This window comes from Myotis yumanensis, unplaced genomic scaffold, assembly GCF_028538775.1.
Source record: "Myotis yumanensis isolate MYYU_CA2020_CCGP unplaced genomic scaffold, mMyoYum1.0.hap1 SCAF_11, whole genome shotgun sequence".
In the NCBI taxonomy this organism is placed as follows: domain Eukaryota; kingdom Metazoa; phylum Chordata; class Mammalia; order Chiroptera; family Vespertilionidae; genus Myotis; species Myotis yumanensis.
The window spans coordinates 36838443-36848849 of NW_027223762.1; the positions used below are offsets into that span (position 1 = coordinate 36838443).

Here is a 10407-nt window from a genome sequence, read left to right on the forward strand (position 1 = left end):
GCTGGATCCCCAGTGCCTGGCACATGGCAGGCATTCAATATTTTTGGAGCAAGTGCTTACTATGTGTCAGGTACTAACTACTCTAAAGAAGATACAGGAACCAATTTACTTAATCTCCCCAATAGACGAGATAGGCACTATCTTCATCACCATTACTGTCATCTCTGATTCACAGATGAAGAAACAGAGTCATGGGGAGGTTGAGTAACTTGTCCAAAATCACCCAGCTAGTCACTGGCAGAGCCAGGATTTGAACCTGGGCACTCTTTACCCATCATGATGTATTAGATCACTCTTAGCTTAGCTAAGGACAACTTCAATGATACCAGACTCTCAGAAATTGAGATATACTGAATACACTTTCGAAATGTCAATAGTTTTCTATTACTGCCTAATATTTTAAAGTAATCAATAACGTATGATGTTGAGCTAAGATTGGTAAACAAGTGCAAAAATGTAAGCCACAACGGTGCAGCACTTCAGTGTCTAACTCAGAGAACACACGGATGGCTGTGGCTTACAGGCGTGTGCAGGTAATTCTTCCGACTGGGATGAGATTACCACAATTAGCTCTGGTCCGTAAAGGGAAAGCTAAGACACAAAAGCCACAGTGATGTTCCAGGCCACACAGCCAGCAACAGTGAGGGCCCCTCTGGGATTGCAGCAGGTCACACACGCTCTCAGCTTATTAGTGTCAACACCCTGATGATTCACACAATGGAATGTTTAAACCAAGATGTCACCTAATAGAGGTATGTTGATACAGCTTTATCTGAGAAGTTACATAATCATACTCATGTGGAAATGCCATAAAGGAATTTGTGCCTTAGAATAAAGAGGGGTGCACCCCCTGGAAATGACTCCTACAAAGATTTTCAGTGACAAATGTACTACCCTGGACTGGGCAGGTGTCTCATACAAAAACAGGACCCAATGGAGGCTCTTTGGTAAGACTGAGCCAGACCCCAGCCTGAAAGAGCCCCAGGTTCCCCAGGAGAGGGCCTGCTCTGTAGCTAATCTCCTGGGATATAAAGTGCCTACTGAGAATCCTCCTGCCTTTGGCTTCGGGGCCCAATATTTAATTATGCAAGCCTAGAGACCTTTCATTATCTTTCTACCAGAGAGCCCAACGGCTCTTTCCTCCCACTTCTTTGGAATTCTCTGAAAGAAATCTCCAGCTCTGGAATAATACCCCCAAACCCAGTCTTCCCTTGACCTGGCCTCCACTGTCCCACCTGCCCCAGGACGTGGCCGAGAAAGAAGGGGGCTGGCTGGAAGGGAGGGGCGGGGATGTCACAAGCACCTGTCACCTGTCAAGCCCCCTCACTTCGCCATCACCCCCAGCCCCACCCTCCCTCACTCCTGGGAGGGCCGACCAGGCCCTGGCCCTCCCGCGAGCGCTAACCCGTACGCACAGGCCCGTCCCTCCCGCCCCAGCCTCTTGCCACTGTCCAATGGCCAAGGGGCAGGGCAAGCTGAGCAAGCCGTGGCAGCCTAGCCCGGTCCCCGCCCTGTTCCCGGTTCCCGAGCCGGACCCCGGCGGCCTTTAAATGCCGCCCAGGGCCGGCGCGGTGCGGCTCTTGGCACCTTTCATCTTCGCGCAGCGACAGCAGCACCCGGAGGCAGGAAGCAGCTCGACTGGTCAGTCGCCGTCCGGGCAGCCGCGGCCACCTCCGACCTCGGGGCCGGCGCCGCCTCTCCCTTCCCTCCCCCACCTCCCGGGCCTGGCTGCCAGGTCGGCGCGGGGGCCCCGGCGTACGCGCGCGCGCGTGCCCGCGTGGGGGTGCGCGCCCGAGCCATCCTCGGACCCGCGCCCCCGCCCGGTGCAGGACCGCCCCGGGATCCCCGCCCGCGCGCCGCGTCCCACGTCCCCCGCCACCGGCCTCCAGCCGTGCACCCGCCGCGCTCTGCAAGAAGATGGCGGGATCGGTGGCCGACAGTGATGCCGTAGTGGTGAGTGTGGCGGGGCGCACGCGAGGCGCCCCCTTCCCGCGGCCCCCCACGCCGAGCCCCTGCTCCCGCCGAGCTGCGGCGGAGAGGAGCTGAGGCCCAGCCCGGCGCCCCCCGCGTGGGAAGGTGCCCGGTACCTGTTAGCAGGAGCCGCTGTGCGCGGCCGGCTTGGGGGCGCCAGGGGTGCCCCGGGCTGGGGGCCGCTGGACCCGGGAGGGTGTTTGGGCGGTCGGCGGGATGGGGGGTCACCGACAGCCCCCTCCGTGCCGTGCAGCCCCCGGCCAGGTGTGCACGTTGCACGTGTGAGGGTGCGCGTGCGTGAGTGTATCGGGGCGCGCGCACCCCGCGTCCGCCCCCGACCGGGGATTCCCCCTTGGAAATGGGTCGGCGCCAGTGGCTCCCGGGAGAAGTTGAGCGCGGCTGCTGCACTCCAGCCACGTCCGGGAGGACAGGCCTGGGAGACCGCGCGTCCAGATGCGTTCGCGGTTAGAGAGGGGCCTACCCTCCTCCGGGGCTGGGCTCTGGCTTCCCGGTGTGCCACGACCTTGATTTGGATCTAGATCTGAAGGGTCTGGAGATCTTTAGAGGCTTAGCTACCAGGTGGAAAGAACGGGTTTTGTTCCGAGGATTTATGCGGTTATTCAATGGACTGTGAGGCGGCAGCATCTGCAGACGCTGCCTGTATTCTGTAAGGGCTGCTGGATTCCTCCAGATTTGTGTAGGTTCTTCCCGAACTCCCACCCCTCAAAACAAGAGCCTTTAAAAAGCCAGTCTATGTGCTTCTATTTTTAGAAACTAGATGATGGACATTTAAACAACTCCTTGGGCTCTCCAGTGCAAGCCGACGTGTACTTCCCACGACTGGTAAATGATTTTTTTTTCTGGGCTCTGTGTCTCTGCCGGTACCCTCTTCCTTTCTAATTGCATTTTCTAATGGGTCAGGTCCTCAGGATCTGAGGGCTTGGCTCTTCCCCTTGCAGGCTGTAAACTTCCTGTTTCCCCTTGCAGATAGTTCCATTTTGTGGGCATATTAAAGGTGGCATGAGACCAGGCAAGAAGGTGTTAGTGATGGGCATCGTTGACCTCAACCCTGAGAGGTAAGGCAGAGCTATCAGGCAGTGACAAGGCCCTGCCCCCTCCTATGTACTGCTCCTCCTCTTCCTCTCCCTGTGGCCAGTGTTGCTAGTTGGAAGTGCCAAGAAAGTACCATGTTCCCATGAAAAGAATGTGTATGAATCCCAGCCATCATTTCTCCAGACAGCTATTTATATCTAGAGATTATAAATATAGGCCCACATCATTTTTTCTTTGACCCTTAGGGAGGCCAAAGGACTTGTTTTTTGTAGTTTAAAAACATGGTGCTTGGAGTGAGAACTAGCAATATAAATGAGAACCAAATTTACAAGATATTATTTCCCCTGATCAGTTTTGGGGGCTGTTTTTGAGAATTCCGAAATGGATTAAGATACAAGATGTGTGAATGGTTTGGGGTATCTGAAATCCCCAATGTGAGTCATTTTCAACTCCAGCGGGGCCTCCTTTATGTAACAAAATAACTGGTTTGATTATAATCCCACTTCTCCATACCTAGTCTAACCTGGGTAAAGAGTAGTGTCCCATGAAAAGCAGACAAATCCCGAGAAGAAGGAGAAAATGTGGGAGCCTGGGTCATTGTTAAATGTTGTTATGTCCAACCTGGAATAATTGAGACGATTTTCTTACCAGTTTTGCCATCAGCTTGACCTGTGGTGACTCAGAAGATCCTCCAGCTGATGTGGCAATTGAACTCAAAGCTGTGTTCACAGACCGGCAGCTACTCAGAAATTCTTGTATATCTGGCGAGAGGGGCGAGGAACAATCAGCGATCCCTTACTTTCCATTCATCCCCGACCAGCCATTCAGGGTGAGTACCTCGAGTGCTCCAGCTCCAGCCCCTGGCAGGGTGAGGGTGTTTTCCTCCTCTAGTGTTGCCAAGAACGCTTTAAGCAGCCAGAATTTCTGCATGTCCAAGAAATTTGTCACCCGATGGTGAAAAAAAGATCAAAAGAACTGTGTGCTGATTTGAATTAATACTCGCCATGGTAGCTCTTAGCTAATACATTTAGTAAGTAAATCCATATTTATGTGTCCTGATTGTTAAGAATACTTTCTATGTAGTGCTTCACATAGTATTAAGTATATAATAGATACCTTTCCCAAAAATAGTTGATTGATTAATAAATATGAGTTGTCCTCATTTTTTCTCAACCTTTAAGAAGCATTAAATCTTATTAGTTATAACTCTTTAAAGAATATAGTGGTTGGAATTTCAAGGCTGGCTATATCTTTGTTTCCTCCTATGGGTTAAGTAGCCTTAGTCTGTGTCTTTGTCACAGGCTGTGTGGCTGACAAATCTTTCCCTTTGAGCTGGATGAGTATAGATTTGCTCCTCACTATCTAGCAAGCCGGAAGCTCAGCCCTAACTTCCCATCCAATTAAGATGCATTAGCAGCACCTTCCTCTATGAAGGACAACACCAAGTAAGAGATGCAAGTCAGTAATGTGTTAAGAAAGGACTTACTAAAATGTGAGACCTGCTGATGAAGTTGTCCCCATTATACCTTGTTAACAAAAATCACAATAATGACAACTCAGTTGAAAGCTCTATGTGGCATATACTCCTAACAAAGCAGAACTACCTACCTTTGCTGTTCACCTAGAAATTTATAAGGGCCTTATGAAGAAGTAATTATGTTCTGGGGGGAAACATAAGAATCCATAACTTTTCATATCAGTGGTCGCATTGAGATTGTTGCCCTTCTAATCATAGTCTGGGAAAGGCACCCCCACCCATGATCCCTGCCCTTCCCTTTCTCTAAAATGGTAATGACCCCTTCGGCTACTCTTGACTGTGACAGTTTCTTAATTATGAATCTTAATGCATAGCTCAGGAGTGTGAGTAAGCAGAGCTCCTGACTGCCAAGAGGAATATAATGCTTCCCAACAACAAAATTGAAATGATGTTGGCCTTCCTTGGTGACATAAGTTTGGTAATAATACGAATTAAATGTGACTAACATCACATATGGAGTCTCTTCTTGCATGGTGAATACCAATGCTTTTAATAAATACATAGCATAGAACCAATGATTAAACTCTATGGTGAATTACTTAAGGAAGAGAGGAAGAAAAACCTTTTACCATATGGAATCAGTATTTCTGTCTGTCTTAACAAAGCCTTGTTAATTATACATCCTTGGTCCAATGGTAATTACTCTGTAACCTCTTTGCTTTAGTGTTTACCAGGTTGGAGTGTCTAGACTATTATTACATGCTACTAATGCATACCAGTTCTGCCTTATGAGAGGCTCCTCTGAAGGTGGGATAGATTGTTCAGGGGGATGACAGTGGAGGCATTAAGTGCCATATAAATAAAGCTGTGCTCTCTGGAGTGTTAAAGCATGAGCAATTTTAAATCTTTAAAGGATATTAAATAGTGTAGAGCAATGGTTGACAAAGTGTGTTCCTCCTTCCAGCAAAAACAGCATCCCCTTAGAACTTGGTGGAAATGTAGATTTTTTTTAGAAGTCACATTAGACCTACTAAAATGAAAATCTTGGAGGTGAGGCCCAGCAATCTGTGTTCTAACAAACGTTCTGTATTATATTCCGATGCACTCCAACATGTGAGAACCACTGAAGATGTTGCCGTTCTTTCTCTAAAGCAGCGGTTCTCAACCTGTGGGGATCGAACGACCCTTTCACAGGGGTTGCCTAAGACCATCAGAAAACACATATATAATTACATATTGTTTTTGTGATTAATCACTATGCTTTAATTATGTTCAATTTGTAACAACGAAATCGGAGGTCACCACAGCATAAGGAACTGTATTAAGGGGTCGCGGCATTAGGAAGGTTGAGAACCACTGCTCTAAAGTGAAAGACTGTTTGTTTGTTTTCCCTAGCAGGGTTCATTGAAATTGTGAACTGAGATTGATTATTCTGTTTCTTCCAGGTGGAAATTCTCTGCGAGCACCCACGTTTCAGAGTGTTTGTGGATGGACATCAACTTTTTGATTTTTACCACCGCGTTCAAACGTTATCTGCAATCGACACCATAAAGATAAACGGGGACCTCCAGATCACCAAGCTTGGCTGATGTTGTTTCAACCACCTCCATTTCAAATCGGATCAGGTGCCACAACTATCTGACTGTTGGTCTGGAAGAAGTGTCTTAACAACATCTGGAGACTTAAACAGAAAACAAAAACAAAAGGCAAGCTTCACTGTCTCTTCTTTGCAGTTGAAACCCAAATGACAACTTCAACCAAGGTTTGCCCTGAGGAAGCTGTCGGAACAAAGACACCGAGCCATTATTCCCAGAACAAAGTAATAACATTTATGCTGGATTTTATTCAGACCTAAACTGAAATGGATTTGTGATGATTTGTGATTTGGTAGCGAGTTATACATCTTTTCAAAGCAAGGTGATGTTTAGAAACAAAAAGTGCTAAAGACTTAACAACAAAGACGGTACACCGAAATCAACTCATTTCTGCACTGAAGTGGAATTGCGTAGCACAACCAACATTTTAGTCAGGGTATTAACATAGAATGTAGGTTGTTCAAGGTTTCTGTGGTTGTTTTTTTGTTTTGGGGGGTTTTTTTTTTTTTTTTTATCTTGTTTTGGTTTTTTTGCACAGGATAATGTTAATTCAGATTTTTAAAGCTTTCTCATATTTATTTATGCTCAACATATGTATTAGAAAATGATTAATATCTCAAGAACAACAAGTTAGGAACTTTTGAATGTACAAATATCTTAGGTCCAAGGGGGGAAAGATACATATTACAATCATGTAATAGGTGAATTTCTACCTTAAACAATTGAGTCATATCCTCCAGACCCCTATATTTAGGATCTCTTGATATAAATTGCTGTAAGTGCTTTTGGAAAGACTGCAACATTTCGGTAAAACTGGTTTTGGAGTTATTGACAATTCATGTAAAATTCTATTTACATTGCTTTTTCTCCTTCCTGTGAATTAACACAGTATTGGCTTCCTTAAGACTGACTAGTTACTTTTTCCTAGATTTACATAATGGCTCCTTAAGTTGCTATTAAACTAATTGACAACATATAAGAGGTGATTGCATAGACAGTTTTTAAATGACTATTATATAATCTTTTAAGAGTATAATATGAAAATGATTCTGGAATGCAATGTAAAGCAGGAGCCACTGGCCCCAAATAACTTACTCGCAAATAATTTATATCAACTTAAGCTATTAGCTCATTGCATCCCTTTTATTATATGACCCTCACCCGTATCCCCAAGCAATGCCTTTGCAGCTGCAGAGTAGAGGACGGTTCCTACTTTGTTGGCTCTGATGAGATACTAGGATAAGACAGGATCCAGATTAGGAAATGATCCAATTAGCTTATCTGAAAGGTTAACTCCCAGAACTCTAGGTCTTTGAGTCCAACCAATAGGACGCGTGCTCCCAATTAAGCTGTAGGAGTTTCCCTGCACTTGTGGAACTGATCAAACAGCAGTGCCTCTCCAGGAGGAGCCTGCACTACCATCAATGTCATCGAGAGGCAAGGGACGGTCAGCGTCCTGGGTGCTGAATTTCCCAAACCCCATTGGCCCTGGAGAGAAGAACCTTTGGCATTGCTTGGTCAGGTAGAATGGGGTCGGGGGGAAGGGGTGCTAGGGTGGGGGTGTATTTATATATAATTTAGGTTTTGTTTGTACAGCATACCATGTCTTGTTATGACACGTCCTCGTCCTGCTTTGCTTTTGAGTTTTTTTTACACAACATGCAGAGGCACTGAAGTGGCCACGTCATTTCCACGTGTCGAGAATGTAGACAGTGTTTCAGTACCAAAGTCTAAGAAAAAGAAAACTAAAATGGTGACTTTTTTATAGGCGATGTATTTGGATTCTTCTAACCTTTGAAACTGTGTAGCACAGTTCCATTGTGTTATATAAGAAGATCCTTTACCCAACAAGACTGGCTGAGCATTGAAAAGCTGTATGGACCAGCTGACTTAATCAGCCAAGAGAGCTGTCTGTGGCTCCAGGTATTTTCAAGCCTGTGATTAATTTCTCATGGTCCTGAAGGATATGTGTTGGGTTTTTATTCTACTTGTGGTGGAAGAACCCATGGGAGGTTTCCTTTGAGTGGCCATCCGTTCCCACCCACTGCATAATTCAGCAGAAACCAGAGGCGTTGGGAGTGTAACTGATTGGAGTGGACACTGTACTCTCTACCTGTCGGCTAACTGGTTAGCAGCCAAGCCCTTAGGCAGTGTAATGTAAAGACAGGCTGTTAACCTTTCGTTTCTCTCTGAGGTTTTGGTTAAGCCTATTGGAATTAATCTAAAGGATGTGATAGTTTGGTTCAGCTGTAGGTAAATTAGCAGGGGCCTACTTCAGCTGTAAACTGGAAACACTGTTCATGTCATCTCATGGCCATGTGAGGCCCAAGGTGGGAATTCAGTATGGAAAGTGCAATTTAAAGCTTCACACGAAAGCACTTGGGTATGTAAGGAGTTATTTCTGACCAGAGTCCTCATTTCGCAATGTGACCAAAACCAAGGAGAATAATGAACAATCAGGCTCTGGGGGAATAAAGGCAGGCTGTAAGACAATCTGTCCATTTCTGCATCAAAATTGGAGTGAATGTTTGTATATACTTACAAGTTAATAGAAATGACTTCTACTTGCTGGGCTAACCCAAAATTGTCTTAAAATTCTTTACTTTTTTTTTACTTGAAACCCCATTTTAAATCTTGCCAGCCTCAATTCAAAAATCACTCTTAGAATTGATGGCGATTTGTTAAAGTGGCAAATCCTTTCATTTGTATTAAAAAGAAAATATCCAAAAAGAGGGAAACAGCCTTGGCGTTTTCTGGCATTAATGAAATAATGACCCTCTGATGAATTATTTTCAAAGAAACACTTTCTTATTTACTGTGTGGTGTAAAATGTGCTAAATGTGTTCTTACATTATTATGTCACTGCTGAAAGTTATTTGCACTATAATAAAGCAATTTTCTACAAAGTGGCTTCCAGTTGATCACATGCTAAATTTGGCTCCAGTTGTGATATACTGACCATTGATGTGTATAACAATGTTCCCTCAGTTTCACGACCACGTGTTTCTGTATGCCCCACATTGACAAACTGATTGATCAAGGAAGGAAATTGTCTCAGGGTCCTCAGAGACCCAATGAGTTTATGTTGTGTAGGCAAGGGATTCTTTTTCTTTTTCTTTTTTTATAATATATTTTTATTGATTTCAGAGAGGAAGGGAGAGGGAGAGAGAGATGGAAACATCAATGATGAGAGAGAATCATCAATTGGCTGCCTCCTGCACACCCCCTACTGGGGATTGAGCCCACAACCCAGGCATATGCCCTGACTAGGAATCAAACTGTACCTGCTGGCTGATAGGTCGAAGCTCAACCACTGAGCCATGTGGGCTGGGCGGATTCTTTTTAAATATAATTTACATTCAGTAAATTAACTGTTTGGGGTGGGGTACAGTTCTATGAGTTTTAACACATGCATAGGTTCATGCAGTTACCACCTCAAACAGAATACAGAATTGTTCCATCACCCCCCAAAATTCTCTTGTGCTATATCTTTGTAGTAAAACTTGCCCCCTACTCCTAACCCTGATTAGACAACCACTGATTCATTCCCCCTTCCCTTAGTTTTGCCTTGTCCTGGATGTCATAAGAGGATCCTACAGTATGTGTAATCTTTTGAGGTTACATACTTTCCCATTAGCATAATGCATTTGAGATTCATGTTTTGTGTATCAATGGTTTTTCTTTGTTATTACGGAGTCGCATTCCATTGTATAGATTTACCAGTTTTTTAAACCTCTTACCTGTTAAGGATACAGTGGGTTCTTAATAAATTGTAAAATGCAGTCTTAGCACAGTATATGCAAAAGCAAGGCTGCATTTCGCTTGTCCTCTCCTGTGGTTTGAATGATGGTAAGGAAACAACCTCTTGACTGTTCTACCTACAAGTGAAATATGGCTTAGAGAAGTTTGCCGAGCTTCAGTTTTGGGTGGTGAGCAGAGAGATACTAGTATTTACATGCGGGATCTAGGATCCTGTGTTTTCCTTAATTAGTTTTATTAATCCCCCCCCCCCCTTTTTTTTTTTAAGTTTTAAGGATGCAAGGCCGTGAGGCTAGTCTTACAGCTTTTGCAGTCAAGTGCAGGCAGGGAGAGGTCTGTTAAGGTGGGGACAATTTGCTGAGGCTGTTGGGCAGAGATAAGAGAGCTTCCCTCCCGCCCCCCTAGTCTAGGTAGGAAGGTCCCTTGGGGGATATGACATTTGTGAAGAAAATAATTTTCCTCTCCCCTCTAAATTCTGCAGGACTTATAACCAAATGAACAGGAAACAGATTAACATTAACACGAGACAATGTGTACGAATGTACATTGGGG

The 10407-nt window shown here is 45.1% G+C and overlaps 1 protein-coding gene and 1 long non-coding RNA gene across 3 annotated transcripts in view; one reads left to right on the plus strand and one right to left on the minus strand.

Annotated features, from left to right (window-relative positions):
- LOC139019947 (uncharacterized) overlaps positions 1-2311 on the minus strand; it is a 41297-nt gene extending 38986 nt beyond the window's left edge. Inside the window, exon 1 of one of the 2 annotated variants that reach the window (XR_011473173.1) lies at positions 2088-2311. This is a non-coding gene — a long non-coding RNA (uncharacterized lncRNA). Of the gene's footprint in view, positions 1-1587; positions 1707-2087 lie in introns of those variants that run through there. The other variant, XR_011473174.1, reaches the window with a different exon arrangement.
- LGALSL (galectin like) lies at positions 1660-9377 on the plus strand. The gene is made up of 5 exons (XM_070429336.1): positions 1660-1953; positions 2743-2814; positions 2959-3047; positions 3676-3853; positions 5947-9377. Exons 1-5 carry the CDS (start codon positions 1918-1920, stop codon positions 6088-6090), a joined length of 519 nt encoding a protein of 172 aa, XP_070285437.1. The 5' UTR covers positions 1660-1917; the 3' UTR covers positions 6091-9377.
- The last annotated feature ends 1030 nt before the right edge of the window (positions 9378-10407 follow it).